The sequence below is a fragment of the Ornithorhynchus anatinus genome, chromosome 16, assembly GCF_004115215.2.
Source record: "Ornithorhynchus anatinus isolate Pmale09 chromosome 16, mOrnAna1.pri.v4, whole genome shotgun sequence".
NCBI lineage: Eukaryota > Metazoa > Chordata > Mammalia > Monotremata > Ornithorhynchidae > Ornithorhynchus > Ornithorhynchus anatinus.
Window position 1 is genome coordinate 2,628,267 of NC_041743.1, and position 19,843 is coordinate 2,648,109.

The 19,843-nt window shown below is 56.3% G+C and overlaps 1 protein-coding gene and 1 long non-coding RNA gene across 3 annotated transcripts in view; one reads left to right on the forward strand and one right to left on the reverse strand.

Annotated features, from left to right (window-relative positions):
- Window positions 1-4,901: 4,901 nt before the first annotated feature.
- PBX1 (PBX homeobox 1) overlaps window positions 4,902-19,843 on the forward strand; it is a 133,307-nt gene continuing 118,365 nt past the window's right edge. For both annotated transcript variants that reach the window (XM_029080494.2, XM_029080495.2), the window contains exons 1-2: window positions 4,902-5,205; window positions 8,198-8,271. In XM_029080494.2, the coding sequence (XP_028936327.1) occupies window positions 5,015-5,205; window positions 8,198-8,271 (265 nt within the window). In that variant the 5' untranslated portion in view covers window positions 4,902-5,014. The remainder of the gene's footprint in view (window positions 5,206-8,197; window positions 8,272-19,843) is intronic.
- Window positions 12,439-18,823, reverse strand: LOC120638907. Its single transcript, XR_005660948.1, has 2 exons — window positions 18,592-18,823; window positions 12,439-12,805 (listed from the first exon to the last, which is right to left on the reverse strand). It is a non-coding gene; the product is annotated as an uncharacterized LOC120638907 (long non-coding RNA).

Sequence of the window (19,843 nt, forward strand, 5' to 3'; positions counted from 1 at the left end):
TGGCCGGGTGACTAGAGTCGGGGCCTGGGAGTCGGAAGGTCACGGGTTCTAATCCCACCTCCGGCACTTATCAGCTGTGTGACCTTGCGGGAGTCACTTCACTTCTCTGGGCCTCGGTTCCCTCATCTGCAAAATGGGGATTGAGACCGTGAGCCCCACGTGGGTCAGGGACTGTGTCCGACCCGATTGGCTTGTAGCCACCCCAGCGCTTAGTACAGTGTCTGGCACGTAGTAAGCGCTTAAGAAATACCAAAAATCTATAGTTAATTGGGGGCTCTGCTGGATTAGGGAGTGGGTGGGGGGTTTTCTGGGGCCTCGGGAGGGGGCTTAATAATAATAATCATGACGATGACGGCATTTGTTAAGCGCTTACTACGTGCTAAGCACTGTTCCAAGCGCCGGGCAGCAGCGTGGCTCAGTGGAAAGAGCCTGGGCTTCGGAATCAGAGGTCATGAGTTCGACTCCCGGCTCTGCCGCTCGTCAGCTGGGTGACCGCGGGCGAGTCACTTCGCTTCTCGGTGCCTCAGTGACCTCATCTGTAAAATGGGGATTCACTGCGAGCCCCACGTGGGACGACCCGATGACCCCGTATCTCCCCCAGCGCTTAGAACGGTGCTCTGCACATAGTAAACGCTTAACAAATACCAACATTATTATTATTATTATTGTTACCAGGTAATGAGGTTGTCCCACGTGAGACTCCCAGTCTTAACCTGATTACCCCGGATCCAGTCCGGCGCTTAGAACAGTGCTTGGCCCATAGTAAGCACTTAATACATACCATCATTATTATTATTTACTAGAATTAGCCCCGGTAAGGCTGAATTACTGGCAGAAATGAAGGACGAATACGTAAAGAACAGAGACCATGCTGCTTGAAGATGGGGGTTGTACTAAATTATAAAAAGTGATATAATTAATCCAATTAATATTTGCAGGTTCTGAACGCATTGTTCACGAGTCTGGCATTTACTTGTTTTGATGTGAATATATTCATAAATCTATCGATTTTTATTGATGCTCTTTATGCCTGTTTACTCGTTTTGATGTCCGTCTCCCCCCTTCTAGACCGTGAGCCCGTTGTTGGGTAGGGATTGCTTCCATTTGGTGCTGAATTGGACTTTCCAAGCGCTTAGTACAGTGTTCTGCACACAGTGAGTGCTCCATAAATACGACTGAATACATTTCTTCTTCTTATTAATGCCCATTTTCCAGATGAGGTGACTGAGGCACAGAGAAGCGACTCCCAAGCCCGGGCTCTTTCCAGGGCTCTAGTGCTTGAGAAGCAACGTGGCTCAGTGGAAAAAGCCCGGGCTGGGGAGTCCGGGGTCATGGGTTCTAATCCCTCCTCCGCCACTTGTCAGCTGGGTGACTTTGGGCAAGTCACTTCACTTCTCTGTGCCTCAGTTCCCTCACCTATAAAATGGGGATGAAGACGGTGAGCCCCGCGTGGGACAACCTGATCACCTTGTATCCTCCCCGGCATTTAGAACAGCGCTTCGCACATAGTAAACGCTTAACAGATACTGCCATTATTTATCATTATTATTCTCTGTGCCTCAGTTACCTCATCGGTAAGAATGGGGATTAAAAAACGTGAGCCCCACGTGGGACAATCTGATGAGCCTTTATCTCCCCCATCGCTTAGAACAGTGCTCGACACATAGTGGGCGCTTAACAAATACCATCGTCATTATTATTATTATTATTATTATTATTATTATCAGCTGTGTGACTTGGGGCAGGTCACTGCACTTCTCTGTGCCTCACTGACCTCATCTTTAAAATGGGGATGCGGACCGTGAGCCCCACGTGGGACAACCCGATCAGGTTGCATCTACTCCAGCGCTTAGAACAGCGCTTAGCCCATAGGAAGCGCTTAAGGAATGCCATCGTCGTCATTATCATTGTGTGCCGTGTGACTTGGGGCAGGTCATTTCACTTCTCTGGGCCTCAGTGATCTCATCCGTACAATGGGGATGAGGCCCGGGAGCCGCACGTGGGACAACCCGAGGACCTTGTATCTCCCCCAGCGCTTAGAACGGTGTTCGGCCCATAGGAAGCGCTTAAGGGATGCCATCGTCATTATTATTATTGCGTGCTGTGTGACGTGGGGCAGGTCACTTCACTTCTCTGTGCCTGAGACCTCATCTGTCAAATGGGGGTGAAGCCTGTGAGCTCCACGTGGGACGACCTGAAGGCCTTGTATCACCCCCAGCGCTTAGACCAGTGCTCGGCCCATAGTAAGCGCTTAACAAATCCCATTATTATCATTCTTATTGTTTCACTTCTCCGGGCCTCAGTGATCTCATCTGTCAAATGGGAATGAAGACCGTGAGCCCCATTGGGACAACCTGATTAGGTCGCATCTCCTCAAAGCGTTTAGAACAGTGCTCGGCCCATAGGAAGCGCCTAAGGAATGCCATCATCATTATTATTATTGTGTGCCGTGTGACTTGGGGCAGGTCGTTTCACTTCTCTGGACCTCGGTGACCTCATCTGTCAAATGGGGATGAAGACCGTGAACCCCACGGGGGACCACCCGATGATCTTGTATCTCCCCCAGCGCTTAGAACAGTGCAAGGCCCATAGTAAGCGCTTAACAAAGCCCATTACTATCATTCTTATTATTTCACTTCTCCGGGCCTCAGTGGTCTCATCTGTCAAATGGGGATGCAGACCGTGAGCCCCACGTGGGACAGCCCGACCGGGTCGCATCTCCTCCAGCGTTTAGAACAGTGCTTGGCCCAAAGGAAGCGCTTCAGGAAGGCCATCCTCATTATGATGAAGGGGAAGCAGCGTGGCTCAGTGGAAAGAGCTCGGGCTTGGGAGTCCGAGGTCACGGGTTCTAATCCCGGCTCCGCCACTGGTCAGCCGTGTGACTGTGGGCAAGTCACTTCACTTCTCTGGGCCTCAGTCACCTCATCTGGCAAATGGGGACGAAGACGGTGAGCCTCCCGTGGGACCACCTGGTGACCCTGGATCTCCCCCAGCGCTTCGAACAGTGCTCTGCACCTAGTAAGCGCTTAACGAACACCAACATCGTTATTACGATCACTTGGCCCAGCGCTGTGCGCAGCGTCAGCGCCCGATCCACCCGCCTGCAGGCCCGAGGCTAGAGAAGCAGCGTGGCTCAGTGGAAAGAGCGCGGGCTTGGGAGTCCAAGGTCACGGGTTCGAATCCCGGCTCCGCCACTCGTCAGCCGGGTGACTGTGGGCGAGTCACTTCACTTCTCTGGGCCTCAGTCACCTCATCTGTCAAATGGGGAGGAAGACCGGGAGCCTCCCGGGGGACCCCCTGATGACCCTGGATCTCCCCCAGCGCTTAGAACAGTGCTCTGCACCTAAGGAATGCCATCATCATTATTATTATTGTGTGCCGTGTGACTTGGGGCAGGTCGTTTCACTTCTCTGAGAAGTGAGAAGCAGCGTGGCTCAGTGGAAAGAGCCCGGGCTTTGGAGTCAGGGCTCACGAGTTCGAATCCCAGCTCTGCCGCTTGTCGGCTGGGTGACCGTGGGCGAGTCACTTCACTTCTCTGGGCCTCAGTTCCCTCATCTGTAAAACGGGGATGAAGACGGGGAGCCCCACGTGGGACAACCTGATTCCCCTAGGTCTACCCCAGCGCTTAGAACGGTGCTCGGCACAGAGTAAGCGCTTAACAAATACCAACATGATTATTATTATTATTATTATTCTCTGGGCCTCAGTGACCTCATCTGTCCAATGGGGATTAAAAATCCGGGCGGCCCACGTGGGACAGCCTGATCACCTTGCATCCCCCAGCGCTTCGAACAGTGCTCTGCACCTAGTAAGCGCTTAACGAACACCAACATCGTTAGTCCGCTCACTTCGCCCAGCGCTGTGCGCAGCGTCGGCGCCCGAGCCACCCGAATGCAGGCCTCGGGCTAATGAGCCTTAATAAGAAGGCTAATTAAACTCGGGCCGGAGGCCTCCCGCCAGCAGGGGGCGTGGCCGGCCGGCGGCGGGGGGCGGGGCCGAGAGGGGGCGGGGCCCGGCGGAGGACGACGATGATTGGCCGGCCTCGGGTCTCCCCCCCCCGGCCCCGCCCTCCCCGCCGGCGGGCGCGCGGGGGGCGGGGCCCGGCCGGGGCGTTGATGGACGGGGCGGGGGCGGGGCCTCCGGCGGGCGGCGGCCAATGGGAGGGCGCGGGGGGCGGGGCCCGGCCGGGGCGTTGATGGACAGGCGCGGGGGCGGGGCCTCCGGCGGGCGGCGGCCAATGGGAGGGCTCGGGGGCGGGGCCCGGCGCTCCCTCCCCCTCCCGCGGCTCCCGCTCGCCCCTCCCCCCCTCCCTCCTCCTCCCGCCGCCGCCGCCGCCGCCGCTCCCCCCGGCCGAGCTTTTCCGTGTCAGTTTCAGGAGTCTCCGAGCCCCGAGAGCCAAACAAAAGCCGGAGGAGGAGGAGGAGGAGGAGGAGGAGGAGGGAGCCCCGGGACCGGCCCCGCCGCCGCCGGAGTTTGCAGCGCCTCCAGCGCGGCCGCGGACACCTCCCCCGGCCCTCCCCCCAAAAAGGGGGGGAAGCCGGAGATCCGACGCCTTGGACGCTTTGCAACCTTCGACGCTCTGCAACCCGGCCGGGGGGCCCCGCCTGACCCCCGTGACCCTTCCCCCCCCTCCTCCCCCTTTTGCAAAAAGCAGCTCGGGACCCTCCCCCAGCTGCAAGCCCGGGCCTCGCCTCCAACTAGGGAAGCCCCCACGACGACCCAAGCGGGGACATTCCGCTCTGGCTTTTTTTCTTTAGGTGGTCGTCGCTTTTTCCCCCCCCCCCCCCCGTTGTTGTGGCCGTCGGCTTTTGGGGGGTTGGGTTTTTTTTCCCACCCCCGGCTCCCTCCTCCTGAGAGGGAGCGTGTGAGTGCCCGGCCCCCCCCCCCCCCCCCCCCCCCCCCCCAGGCTCTTCATTCTTTTGCAAAAAAAGGATTTGGAAAAGGGCGAGGAGAACACGGCTCGGGCGCTTGGAGGAGGAGGCCGGCTAGCCTGGGGAGGGGGCTTTTTTCCGCGATGGACGAACAGCCGAGGCTGATGCATGCCCACACCGGGGTGGGCATCGCCGGCCACCCCGGCCTGTCCCAGCATCTTCAGGACGGGGCCGGGGGCACAGAGGGCGAGGGAGGGAGGAAGCAAGACATTGGAGACATTTTACAACAGATCATGACCATCACGGATCAGAGTTTGGACGAAGCACAGGCCAGGTGAGATGGAGGTTTGAGTTTCCTTGATCTCCCTTCTTGAGATTCCTTCCCTTTTTCCTTTTTTGGGGGAGGGGGGCTTATCTGTTTTTTGGATGGAGGGGGGGTGACTCTCCCCTGGAACAATAGGGCGATTCTCCCTCTGGTCCTTCTTGCGTGCTTTTGCAAGCTGCGGCCTCGGTTGTGGTGGGGTGCGAATCCAGGCTCCCCCTTTTTCTCCCCTTCCCCTATTCTTTTCTGCTATCCCCCCCCTCCCAAAAAAGTCCTGAGAATAATAATTGGGGTATTTAAGCGCTTGCCGTGTGGCAGGCAGTGTACTAAGCGTCGGGGTGGACACAGGCAAGCTGGGATGAGCAAGTTTGCCGAAGGAAAGAGGTGCCCCGGCTCCTCCAGGCTGCCAAAAATGGGGTCCCCCGGCCTGCTCTGGATGCCCTCTCCTCCATCCTAAAGAGGCAGGGGCCCCAAAGAGGGGATTTTCTTTGTCAGGGAAGACCCCCTTCCCAAGCCTGCTGTGCATATGCACCGGGGCCGGATGCCTAGAAGGATGCACACGACGTATACAAACATCACACTCACACACAACACACGAGTACCAAGAGGCGACCCCCCCAAAGACTGGCTGCCAGCTCATGAAACCCCTTCCAGCCACCCCGAGGTTGTGGAGACGCTTTGAGGGGGGTGATTTTATTGTCCTTGGCCGGAGCCTAGTCTGGTGAACTTTCCCTGCCTCGATTTCCCTCCCACCCCACAGGCCCCCCCCCCCCCCCCCCGCTTTGCCTGTCCTTGTAGAAAGCCTCCAGGAGGCCACGGTGATGGAGACGGTGTGCGTTTGGGGGTCTGGGTGTGGATTGTGCCAGTGTCAATTCCTTATTTTGGTTCCAGGCTCCGAGCCGCCGCCGCTTCCAAACTTCCGTCGCCTCCAAGGATTTGGTCCCGGCTCCTTCGGCGTCTCCAGAGGGGGATCCAGAGCCCCCCCTCCCCACCCAGCTTCCACCCCCTTGCTTCCCAACGACCCCCCAACCCTTTCCCACCCCACTCCGAGGGGATGCCCTCCCTTGGAGAAAGCATAATCCGCCTTTGGCATTCTCCCCTCTCTTTCCTTGCTCTGGAAAGACGGTTTTCCAGACATGCCAGCCAACCTTTCCAAAGGTGGGGAGCCAGAGGGGGTCGGTTTCGGAGGAAGGAGCCGGGCCTAAAGCGGAATCTGGGATGGTCTCGATTTTAGGTTTTTAAGTTTCCCGTCCTCGCAGGCGGGGAAACTCTCAACTAACAAAGCTTCGGGCCCTCTTGGAAAACGAGAAATGGGAGAAGGGGTGACGTCTGAAGCATCGCCGGATAAAAGGGGGGAAGGAAGGGGAAAGTTTCCCCTAAAATCGAGGAGGGGGCCCGCGGAGGATCGGAGGAGCAGAAAGGCAGAGGCCGAAGAGTTTTTCCGGCGACGTTCCGGTTGCTATCGGAGAGGAACGTTTAGGGGAAACTATCGTGGACGAGGCCCCGTGGACGGATAGATGAATATTAATAACTAGTTTCGGAAGAGGCGGTGGGGACGGGCTTCCTCCCCTCCCTGCCCCGAGCCGCCCCCGTCCCGGTCCCCAGGAAGGACGAGACGTCTCGGCCGACCTTTTGGGCTGGGGTGGGGAGACGGGGTCCCCTTGTCCCTCCTGCACCTTCAAAGACCCAGACGGAGCGTTGGGAAATTCCTCTTCTCGGAAAAAGCGCCTTCGGCTATTGTGCGGGCCTGCATTCCTAGGGTGCAACTTGGTCCAATTAATCCATTAGAGGAGACCAAATGAGAAGATTCGGGCACCTGGAAAGAGGGTGATTTCTCCTCTGGGAGGCTGCCAGGATTTCCATTTTCCCCCCTGCCCACCGTCCTCAGATTCCGAGGAGGGAGGCCCGTGGGGGTGTTAAGCCCCATGTGTCCGCCGGCCGTCCTCTCCCAAGCTGACCGAACGAGTAGGCCCCAAGACCGGCCTGCATCCCTCAGATAATTTCCCTGGGGGTCTCCATCTTTTAACTTTCAAAAGGGCGGAAAAAACCAACCGCCGGCTCCGAAGATGGTCTCCGAAGACGTCCCCTTTTAGGCCTTTCTTCCCCCCCGGTCAACCCCAAGGAAGGGGGCCCCAGAGGACACCCCCTCCCCCCAAATCTTGTCGCTCGGGGCAGAAATCCCCCCGGGAAAGTGATTCCCGGGGAAACGGAGAGAGAGGTTCGCTCGGAGCCGAGGCGGACCGACCCTCTCGATGGCAATCCGGAGTGGAATCGCTCTCTCTCTCTCCTCCCTTTTAACGTGTGCGACATCCTAATTGTAAATAATTGAATTTCAACACCTGCAGATAAGCCGGGCGCGCTCAAGAAGCCTAATGCGAACACGGAGAAATGAATTTATTCTCCATATGCGTAAGGCCGCCCCCGGCGATGCTCTCTAACTGGGGACTGGAATTTTATAAATCGACAGCCCTCGTCCGAGGACCTTTTCAGGCGCCTCGTGTTGGTGGAGAGACGGGGGCTCGTATTTGGACGCGTGGATCAATCGGATTCGGGGAGGGGGCGGAGGGAAGGTGGTTGGGGAGGGGGGGAAGAGACAGAACGAAGCGAGCGCCACGATTGTCGAATAAAGACCTTCCCAACGGTTTATCCGGGTGGTCGGCGTCGACCCCGTGTGTGATTTAGGCGGCTTCGGGCCCCCCGCTCCGCTGAAAGTGCGATTTGTTTTCCTTTTTTTTTCCCCCCAACTATTCTTAAATGGGCATAATTTAGGTGGGTGAAATCACTTTCCTTCCCTCCCACCCCTAATTAACAGCGTTTCTATTTCCGTGGTGGGCTCTCCGGATTAAGTCATAAAATCAATCGAGCCGTGACGCGCGTTAGGCCCTGGATATAATTTTTGTCTAAATGTCGCAAGTATCTTCCCATGCGCATATCGGCAATTCGATTTTGGAAGTTCGCCTGCGCTGCCGCTGTGTTCTATAATATTGTTATTTCTTTCTCGCAGGAAGCACGCTCTCAACTGCCACCGAATGAAGCCGGCCTTGTTTAACGTGTTGTGTGAAATCAAAGAGAAGACGGGTAGGGCAAGATTTCTGATGCCAATTCTTTTTTTTTTTCCCCCCCTCTCTCTCCCTCTCCTTTTTTCCCTCTCCGGCGGTGGTGTTCAATACGATTTTCTTTCTTTGTTGTTGTTGTTTGACGGGTTCGATCCCCCTCTCACCGGGGCTCTCGTGTTTCGGCCGGGAAGTTTTCATTTCGAGGATGAGCGTGGATCGACTGCTTGAGGTTTAGGGTTTGATGTGACCGGGGCAGGAAGATTTGGGGGGGACACCCCGGACCCCTCTCCCCGGGCCCGCTGCCCCCCAACTTTTCCCCTAACGCGGCGGCGGGGCTCTCGCCCCCCTCCCCGAAATTAGGTCGCAGGGTCTCGGCCCCGAGGGGCAAAACGGTAAATAAAATGGCGTTCCAACTGGAAAGACATTCTGAAAGTGAAAGTCGTTTTTCCTGAGGAGAACATATTTTGGCTCGTATTAAAAATGCATTTTTTTTCCGGTGGGGGGGCCGGGAAAGGAGGGATTGGCTGCGTGTGTTTGGCCAGGGTGTTGAGTTTCTCCATTAGCTGTCTCGTCCGATCAAAAGCCCCCCCCGATTTCCCCCCGGGCGTCGAAGAAGGCGCCGATCCCCGCACGTTTTCCCCCCACCCCCAATTTCCAGTCAAGTCTCGGTTTCTTTCCGGGTGGGGGGGCGATTGTTTGATGACCCATTCCCCGGGCTCAGGAGGATAAAATGGCGGGAGCGGGCCCCTGACTCTTGTGACCTCCTGCCAGTTGCCCGCTCGAAATCCCCGCTCTTCTGGAGGGGGATTTACATTTTAAAAGCAACCATTGGGGGGGAAAGAAAATAGCCGTGGTCCTCCTACCAGGGGTGCCCTTAAATGGCATCGACCCAGAGAGACACTTGCACGGGGCGGGGGGGCGGCGAGACAGCTTTCTTTCCGTCTGTGGATTTTCATCTGTGGGGGTTCGGAGCCAGGTCGGAGGGAGATCTTGGAAGCTGAGGCGGGGGGGATCCCAGAGAGGTGGTCCTGGGAGCGGGTGGGTGGGGGTCCTGGGATCCGGGAGGCTGGAGAGGGACGTCCGAAGGGAGCTGGGGGTGGAAGTTGGGGGGCGGGCGTTGAATGCGATAGTCCGGCTCCTCGGCCCTGTCACCGTGGCTTGAGAATTGGGTAAAGTTCCTGCCGTTTTATTTATTTATTTATTTATTTATTTTTTTACAACGAGGACCGTAACAGTCAATAATTCATATCTAAACCCTATAAGCGAGGACATAACATGAATGGAAGTGACAATAAATATGATTGCATGCCTGTTTGATATACATTGATAGTTACACGTAGAAGGAAGGGGGGAGCGCGTTAGGGTATTCGGGGGGGCGTTTGACACTTGTAACCTGTCACCTTTATAAAAAAAAAAAATCCGAGCGGGAGCCGCTGATTGGAAATTTGATTACTTGACTCTCGTGATATATATAAGGTGACTAAGAAGTCACTCCGTGGACTGTTACTTGGGCTCCGGGGAAGTCAGAGAACGTGACAAGTCCACCTGGTCCGTCAAAACTCTACCGACAGGATGCTTGCTCTTAATTGCGCCCCATTAGGGCAGGGCAGCTATTAAGTAGGCCGCAGAGGCCGCGTGTGCAGCTCTCGAAGAGATCCTGTTTCTTCTCAAGTCTCCTTCCCCTCTCCGTTTATTTGCACTAAGGCAAGGGAAAAATTCCCAGGTGTGGGAGAGCCCGTCTCTCCGTCTCCCTTTTGATCCTTGGGTCTGCTGAGTCATTCGGTTGTATTTACTGAGCGCTTACTCTGTGCAGAGCACTGTACTAAGCGCTTGGGTAAGTACAATACAGCAATAGAGACAGTCTCTGCCCACAACCAGCTCACAGTCTAGAGGGCTGTGTCCGTAAAGGGGGTCTCGGTTTCTCTGTCTTAGTCTCTCTGTATTCCTGTTTATTTGCAGTAAGTAAAGGAAAATTCCCAGGTGTGGGGTGAGCCTGTCTCTCCCTCTTCCTTTCCGGCCTCGGGTCTCTTCATCTCACTCTCCGGGTCTCTACATCTCTGTCTCTGGCTCTCGGTGTCTCTGTCGTCATGTCTCTCTCCATATTCCTGTGTCTGTGGGTCTCGGTCTCCCTGGGATTCGGGGTGTCAGTCGTGGTCTCTGTGTCGCCGTATTAATAATAATTTTGGTATTTCATTCAGTTGGATATTTATTGAGCGCTTACTGTCTGCCAAGTACTGTCTTGGTTACACACCTATTCTGGGATGGGCTAGTTTCCCCCTGATGGGTAGATACAAGGTTGTCCCACGTGGGACTCACGTTCTTAATCCTCATTTTCCACGTGAGGGAACTGAGGCAAAGAGAAGCGCGACGACTTGCCCAAGGTCACACAGCAGACGAGCGGCCGAGCCGGGATTAGAACCCACATCCTCGGACTCCCAAGCCCGGGCTGTTGCCACTAGGCCAAGCTGCTTCCTTGTGCCTGTTGTTCTCTCGGGGTTCTTGGTCTTTTCCTTTATCTCGGGGCCGGTTGTTCCCGGCCTCTTCCTTTATTCCAGCGTGTGTTGGTCTCGTTCCCTCCCGGATCTGCGTCTCCCTGGATCTCGGTCTCTCATCCCGGCGTCCGCCGGCCTCGGTCTGTTTGTCCCTGTTTCGGGCCTCTGTTCCCGTTTACTTGCGGTAAAATAAAAGGAAAAGCTCCCAGGTGTGGGTCAGCCTGTTTCTCTGTCTTCCTTTCCATCCGTGGGTCTGCTGATTCATTTATTCGTTCAGTCGTATTCATTGCGCGCTTACTGTGTGCAGAGCACTGTACCAAACGCATGGGAAAGCACAGTAGAGCAATAAAGAGACGCAGTCCCTGCCCACGATGAGCTCACGGTCTAGAGGGGTCTCTACATCCCCATCTCTCTGGGTCTCTGTTTCTCCGTCTCTCGGGGTGTCTCCGTTGGTGACTTTCGGCATTTTTTATCCTCGGAATCGGTCTGTCACCGAGCCCCGAAAGGCTCTTGGCGTCCAGGCCTGTGACGGGAAGGAGTTCACACCCGCTTGCCGCCAACGGTCTGGTTTTGGGCGGGGACACCCTCCCCCTTTCCGGGACACCATGAGGCGCTGGACTCTCTGAGAAACTTTGTCCGCTCTCATAATATCAGCCGGTCCAGAGAGCGGATCAGTTGGGGTCGGTGAGAGGGGCAGAGGCGTGTGGGGGGGCTGTGTGAGGAGGATGGGGGTCCCCAACCTTCCCGCTCCCACCGAGACCGAGGCGACCAGGAAATCCCGAAGATGCGAGTTGCTCCGGGATGTACAGCCCAGTGCTCTCTGAGCAGGCCTGAGGATTCTTCCTCGGTTTCGGTTTTTCTTTTTCTGTTTTCCGCGGTTTATTCCTTCGCTCTTTCCCTATGACCGGGAGCGGGAGGCCACGGGAGATCTTCTCCCGGCCCAGAGGACGTCCGCGAGGGAGAAGACGGTGCCGGGGTACCCCGGGTGGAAGGGCAAAACGGCTTCACGTTGGCCCACCCCGCCCCGTGCGAATTGGGCCTGATCTCGGGTTTTGGGGGAGAGAGCGGCAGGGTGGATAGAGCCCGGGCCTGGGAATCAGAAGGTCAAGGGTTCTAATTCCGGCTCCTCCGCTTGTCCGTTGTGTGACCTCGGGGAAGTCACTTTGCTTCTCTGTGCCTCGGTGGCCTCAACTGTCAAATGGAGATCGAGACCCCGAGCCCCACGTGGGACAGGGACTGTGTCCAACCCGATCGGCTTGGATCCAGCGCCTGCCACATAACAAGCGCTTAACAAATACCATCATCATTATTATTATTATTATTACTATTCCACGGGCCCGGCCTGGAGCCGAGCAGACGGTCCTCGGGCTTCCGGAGCGGGGAGAGGCCGGAAGCGACATCCGGGACCTCGGTCCGACAGGCCGGACCGTCCTTCGAGGGGGTTGGCCTGTGGCGGATGGACTCGATTCTGGGAAGCGGGAAACGGGATCCCGACCGGTGGTCGTACCAGCAGCCGGAAATGGTTTCGGACGCGGCCTGGTCTCTTCCGGCCCGCAGGAAGAGTTGGACTCCTTGGGCAGCTCTGGGCGCCTTTCCGTGGAAAGGCAGTCGGTCCGTCCGTGAGGAGAAGCGAGGGAACCCGGGTTTAGCCCCCTCCCACCCGCACAGACCAGCCGGAGGAGAAATTGAGGAACCGATTTGGTCGCCGTTAGCATCTTTACTCGATCTTGGGTTTTAATAAGGCCCGTGGAGGAAAATTGTTGCCGAATTGTACTTTCCAAGCGCTTAGAACAGTGCTCCGCACAGTCAGGACTCAATAAATACGATTGAATGGATACGATTGAACGAAAACACGAAACTGCGGACACGGCCGGGTGGGACGCTTCGTCCTCAGTGTCGAGGGGAAGGTATATCGTCTTTCTGGGCCGAGACGGGGGCTGTCGGGCGAGGGACCCCCGTCCATCCGCTTGAGAAGGATCCCAGGACATCGGTGTTGAGGGGAGGGGGAAAGGCAGGGAGAGGGCGGTGGAAACATTTGATGTCTTCAGAGGACCTTGATGTTCACTGGTTTAAAAAAAGGGGAAAAAATTCCCTCTTATTTGTCTTTCCTGTCAAACTCACACAGGTCTTTAGAAGTAGAAAATATATCTCTATATGCATATATAGAGATATATTTTAAAAAACAACCCCTCCCACCAACGGGTGCGGTTTACTAAGCAGAATATTTATAGGCAGCAGTGACTAGCTGTGCTTGTTGTGAATAGTTTTTAATTTTAGAACATAATAGCTATATATGGTACTTCTCAGCCGCTGTTCATCTGTGCATTATCTGCTCCGAACTTAACTCGAATCAAATCGTCGGAGGAGGTTAAGGGGGAAAAAAAAGCGCTTCCTTAGCGCTCGCTTGTTCTCCCTCTTTCTCTTTCTCTCTGTGTTCAATTAACACCCCATCACAGAACGGTAGGGTTTTTTTTTTAAATGTCTACTACTGTATTTCACTTGTGACACCCTCCCTTATTATTCTCGCCTGCACTTCTTTTTAATATAGCAATTACATTGTGGGGTGTCAGGCTTTTTTTTTTTTCCCTCCTTTTCCCCCCTTCCCCTTTTAAAGCCTTGCAGAATTGGAGTGTGTGTGTGTACGTGTGTGATGGCAGAGAGGGGTGGGAAGCCGTTGTGTGGAAATCGCTGCATTTTTGCATGGGGAATTTTTTATTTTTATAAGGGATATTGGCTGCAGAGGTGAGAACGGGAGACAGGAGGAGTGAAAATGCCCCCAGGCGCTTCCTTTATCATTTTTTTTCTTTAATGGTATTCGTGGAATACTTCCTACGGGTCAAGCACTGCTCTAAGCGCTGGGATAGATAGAAGCTGACCGGTTGAACACAGTCCGTGTCCCCTTTGGGGCTCACCGTTTTAATTCCCATTTTACAGGTGAAATCACTGAGGCCGAGAGAAGGTTTTGTTTTGGGTTTTTTTCCTGGTATTTATTGAGACCTTCCTAAGCGTAAAGAACTGTTCTAAGCGCTCTGGTAGATCTACTCAGGTTGGACTCAGTCCCTGTCCAATGTAGGGAAAATAATAATAATAATAATGTTGGTGTTTGTTAAGCGCTTACTATATGCCAAGCACTGGGGTAGATACAAGGTGATCAGGCTCACAGTCTTAATCCCCATTTTACAGACGGGGTCACTGAGGCACAGAGTAGTTTAGTGACTTGCCCAAAGGCACACAGCTGTCCAGTGACAGAGCCGGGATTAGAACCCACGACTTCTGACTCCCGAGCCCGGGCTCTTTCCACTAAGCCACGCTGGATCACAGTCTTTATTTTTTTTAATGGTATTTAAGTGCTTACTAGGTGTCAAGCACTGTCCTAAACGCTGGGTTAGTTGACGAGTTAATCAGGCCCTGTCCCACGTAGAGCTCAAACTGACAGCTTCTTATAGGCTGCGAAAGTGTCTGAGAAATCAGTCGTATTGGACGCTCCCAAGTGCTTAGTTCAGTGTTCTGCACGTAGCTAGGCGCTCAGTAAATACCACTGATTGATTGGCAGGAGGGAGAACAGGTATCGAATCCCCATTTGGCAGCTGAGGACACCGAGGCCCGGAGAAGTGACCTGCCCAAGGTCACCCAGCAGGCCTGTGGCGGAGCCGGGGTTAGAACCCAGGTGTTCTGGTTCCTTTTGAAGCCTTGGGGGGAAGATCGAAGCCAGGATGAGGAGGTCTAGGGGACGGGGACGCCTCGCCTCAGTTTCCCCTCTCTTTGGGCGGGAGAGCGGCGATGGGAAGCCGGGGCCTGTCGGCTCGGAGCCGGGCGAGGTGGGCTGAGGGCAGGGAATGCGTCTGTTCATTGTAGTAATAATAATGTTGGTATTTGTTAAGCGCTTCCTATGTGCAGAGCACTGTTCTAAGCGCTGGGGCGGATACAGGGTCATCGGGTTGTCCCACTTGAGGCTCACAGTTAATCCCCCTTTGACAGATGAGGTCACTGAGGCCCAGAGAAGTGAAGTGACTCGCCCACGGTCGCCCAGCTGACGAGTGGCAGAGCTGGCATTCGAACCCATGACCTCTGGCTCCCAAGCCCGGGCTCTTTCCGCTGAGCCACGCTGCTCCCCCAGTATTGGACTCTCCCGAGCGCTTAGTGCACACAGGAAGCGCTCAATAAATAACGACAATGAATGAATGAGCGGGGGGTGAGCTGAGACCCTCAGAGTGGACTGGACGCCCAGTCCCCATCGCCTCAAGAATGTCCCTTTGCTTAGGTACACACGTGTGTGCCGACATGGCCGTGTGCCCATGTCTGCACGTCCGTATCCACATGTGGAGACCCACACGTGGTTGTAGAAGTAATAGCAGCGTGGCTCAGTGGACAGAGCCCGGGCTTGGGAATCAGAGGTCATGAGTTCAAATCCCGGCTCTGCCGCTTGTCAGCTGTGTGACTGTGGGCAAGTCACTTCACTTCTCTGGGCCTCAGTTACCTCGTCTGTCAAATGGGGATTAACTGTGAGCCTCACGTGGGACAACCCGATGACCCTGTATCCGCCCCGGCGCTTAGAACGGTGCTCTGCACGTAGTAAACGCTTAACAAATACCAACATTATTAGGAATGACTGTGGCCTTTGTTAAGCGCTTACTATGTGCCAGGTACTGTACTAAGCGCTGGGGCGGTTACAGGCCAGTAGGGCTGGACGCAGTCCCCGTCCCACGTGGAGCTCACGGTCTTCAGCCCCGTTTTCCAGATGAGGGAACTGAGGCCCAGAGAAGTGAAGCGACTTAATAATAATAATAATGTTGGTATTCGTTAAGCGCTTACTATGTGCAGAGCACTGTTCTAAGCGCTGGGGTAGACACGGGGGAATCGGGTTGTCCCCACGAGGGGCTCACAGTCTTCATCATTTTACAGATGAGGTAACTGAGGCACAGAGAAGTTAAGTGACTTGCCCACAGTCACACAGCTGACAGGTGGCAGAGCTGGGATTAGAACCCACCACCTCTGTCTCCCAAGCCCGGGCTCTTGCTTACTTAAGCGCTTACTATGTTGCGCACTTACTATGCGCCAGGCCCTGTGCTAAGCACCGGGGTGGACAGAAGCAAATTTGGGTTGGACACAGTTCCCGTCCCACGTGGGGCTCTCGGTCGTAATTCCCGTTTTACGGTGCTTGGCACATAGTAAGCGCTTAACAGTTTCCATCATCATCATTCGGTTGGACACAGTCTTTGTCCCCATTTTCCAGATGAGGGAACTGAGGCCCTGAGGAAGTGAAGTGACTTGCCCACAGTCACACAGCTGACAAGTGGCGGAGTCAGGATTAGAACCCACGACCTCCGACTCCCAAGCTCGGGCTCTTGTCACTAGGCCACGCTGCTCCTCTAGGCTTTAAGGTTGTTGTGAACGGGCAACATATCTGTTTTGTAATTTATTTATATCTATCATTTATTTTTATTTATTTATAAATGAATTAAATTGATTTCTCCCTCTAGACTGTAAACTCATTGTGGGCAGGAAATGTGTCGGCTTATAGTCTTTTTAGACTCTCCCAAGCGCTTAATACAGTGCCGTGCACACAGTAAGCGCTCGATCAATACGACTGAATGAACGAACGAATACATGTTGTGTTGGACTCTCCCAAGCGCTTAGCCCGGGGCTCCGCACACGGCAAGCGCTCAATAAGTGCGACTGAATGAATAAATGAATGAATCTGTTGCATTAGACCCTCCCCAGTGTGTAATCCAGCGCTCTGCACATTGTAAGTGCTCAATAAGGGAAGCAACGTGGCTCAGTGGAAGGAGCCCGGGCTTGGGAGTCCGAGGTCATGGGTTCGAATCCCCGCTCTGCCACTTGGCAGCTGGGTGACTGCGGGCGAGTCACTTCGCTTCTCTGGGCCTCAGTGACCTCATCTGGAAAATGGGGATGAAGACCGGGAGCCTCACGTGGGACAACCCGCTGACCCTGCCTCTCCCCCGGCGCTTAGAACGGTGCTCTGCACCTAGTAAGCGCTTAACAGATACCACCGTTATTATTATTATTAAATACGAATGAATGGCTGAGTGAATCTGTTGTGTTGGACTCTCCCCAGTGCTTAGCCCAGTGCTCTGCACACAGTAACCGCTCAACAGACACGGTTGCGTGAACGAGTCTGTTGTAGCGGACTCTCCCAAGTGCCCGGTCCAGTGCTGTGCACGCAGCTGCTGCTCAGTAATAATAATAACGTTGGTATTTGTTAAGCGCTTACTCTGTGCAGAGCACTGTTCTAAGCGCTGGGGGAGATACAGGGTCAACAGGTTGTCCCGCGTGAGGCTCACAGTCAATCCCCATTTTACCGACGAGGGAACCGAGGCCCAGAGAAGCGAAGCGACTCGCCCACAGTCACACAGCTGACAAGCGGCGGAGCCGGGATTCGAACCCCTGACCTCTGATGCCCCAGCCCGGGCTCTTTCCACTGAGCCGCACTGCAGTAAATACGGTTGAACGGGTGAATGAATGAAACTTTTATTGGACTCTCCCGGGCGCCTAGTCCAGTGCCGTTCCCGTCGTAGGCGCTCAGTAAATACCGACGGTGATGGTGGTCTGCCTTTCGGTTGCTCGGGTCGTATTTCTGAACGTCGAGTGGGGGACGTGGGCCTTGCCAGAATTCCCGTGGGGAGCCTCCTTGTTTTCCTGCCTCTCTCGCACCTGGCTCCCTCCCCCCTTGGGTTCATTTATTCCCCTCGCTTAGGTCTCGGTCTTTATCCGGGACCAGCTGCGCCTATGATCTCTTCCTTCTCCCGGGTCCTGCCGCGGGGCCCTGGACAAGTCCTTTGCCTTCTCTGCGCCTCAGTTTCCTCGTCTGCAAAATGGGGATCCGATTAGAGGAGCAGCGTGGCTCAGTGGAGAGAGCCTGGGCTTCGGAGTCAACAGGTCATGAGTTCGACTCCCGGGTCTGCCCCTTGTCAGCTGTGGGACTGTGGGCGAGTCACTTCACTTCTCTGGGCCTCAGTGACCTCATCTGGAAAATGGGGATTAACCGGGAGCCTCACGGGGGACGACCCGATGACCCCGTATCTCCCCCAGCGCTTAGAACGGTACTCTGCACATAGTAAGCGTTGAACAAATACCAACATTATTAATATTATTATTATCGTCCCCCCGCGCTCCTTAGACTGGGACTCCCACGTGCGACAGGGACCGTGTCCGAACGGCTTATCTCGTCTCTTCCCCCCGGCGCTCAGTACACCGTTAAGCGGCTTCCAGACGCCCCGGTGTTTCTGACCTTCTGCCAGAAGCGGCGTGGCCTGGTGGATGACAGCGTGGGCCTGGGAGGCGGCGGGACCTGGGTTCTGATCCCGGCTCCTCCCTCTGTCTCGTGGCCTCGATCGAGTCGCTTCCCTTCTCCGAGCCTCAGTTTCCTCCTCTGTCGAACGGGGACACAGACCGCGAGCCCCACACGGGACGGGCTGCGTCCACCCCGGCGCTCAGAACGGCGCCTGGCACGTAGTAAGCGCCTAAGGAATCCCGTCGTCGTCGTCATGTGCCGACCTGTCCGTTCCAAGCGCTCGGTACAGTGCTCTGCACGTAGTAAGCGCTCAATAAATACTGTTGAATGAACGAATATTACAATACTGTTCGGGAGGCATCCGGAGGCTCCTGGGAATCGGAGGGGACGGGCGGCCCGAGGTCTCCCTGGGAGTCAGAAGGTCACGGGTTCTAATCGCGGCGCCGCCACTCGCCTGCCGGGTGACCTCGGACGGGTCACTTCTCTGGGCCTCGGTTCCCTCATCCGGAAAACGGGGATTGAGCCCGGGAGCCCCACGTGGGGCAGGGACGGCGTCCAACCCGACCGGCCCGTATCCACCCCGACGCTTAACAAATACCGTGATGATGATCCTTCCCCTCCGTGGGGGGAGGGAGGGCCGGGACGGCCAGACGTGGGACATCTCGGGGTGGGATCGGGCTCCGACCCCCTCACCGGGGGCCCGGCTCGGATCTCCTCTGTCTCTCCCTGTCCCGCTCGGCCTCTTCCTGTCCCCCAGTTGGCCTCTCTCTTCCCGGTCGCAGAATCCTCATCCTTCCCGGCCGGAGCGGGACCGTGTCCGGCCGGCGCCGACCCCTGCCCGGTTTTCCACCCCGCCCCCGGGGGAGAGAGGAGGTGGGGGCGGCGAGGGCGGAGAGACCCCCCCCCCCCGCCCGGCGGGGTTTGGCCGCCGGGAGCCGACCCCTGGCCCGGCCCCTCCCCACGGTGAAATTCCTGGCCGGGGCCTGCGGTGTCTCAGAGGGGTCCGTGGCTGTCAGGCCCCGTCCCCCGGGACCCCCGCCGCGGGCCGGCCCCTCCGTCGGGGCGGGGGCCGGAGGGGGTCCCGTGACGGGGCGGGCCCGGAGCGCCCCCACCTCCCCCCCCCCCCCCCCCCCCCGGGGCAGCCCCCCGTCCCTCCCAACCCGCCGTGGGGCAGAAGCGGATCCGTCCTCCCCGGCCCGGTGCGTCACCGGTCCAGCCGCAAAGACGCGCGCAAACACACCCACTGCCTGGGTCGATTCCTACCCCCCGACGCACACTCCCCCCCCCCCCCCCGGCACCCTCCCCCACACTTACACCATTCTCTCTCACGTGCACGCACGCACACGTATCATAATAATGATAACGATGGTCTTTGCTAAGCGCTTACTGTGTGCCGAGCCCCGTTCTGAGCGCCGGAGCGGGGCCCGGCTCACAGTTGGCGCCCGGGACGGAGCTCTCGAGCCCCGTAGGAGCCCAGAACAGCGCCCTTGAGCACTGTAGACACCCGGGAGAGCGCGCCTGAGCACCGCGGACACCCAGGACAGCGCTTTCGAGCACCGTGGCTGCCCGGGGCAGAGCCGCCGAGCACTGTAGATGCCCAGAACGGCACTCTTGAGCACTAAGTGCCCAGAAGCGCTCTTGACCGCTGTAGATAATGATAATAATGATAACGTTGGTGTTTGTTAAGCGCTTACCGTGTGCAGAGCACTGTTCTAAGCGCTGGGGGAGATACAGGGTCATCAGGGTGTCCCACATGGGGCTCACGGGCTTCATCCCCCTTCGTCAGAAGAGGCAACTGAGGCCCAGGGAAGCGAAGTGACCCAGCAGACAAGCGGCAGAGCCGGGATTAG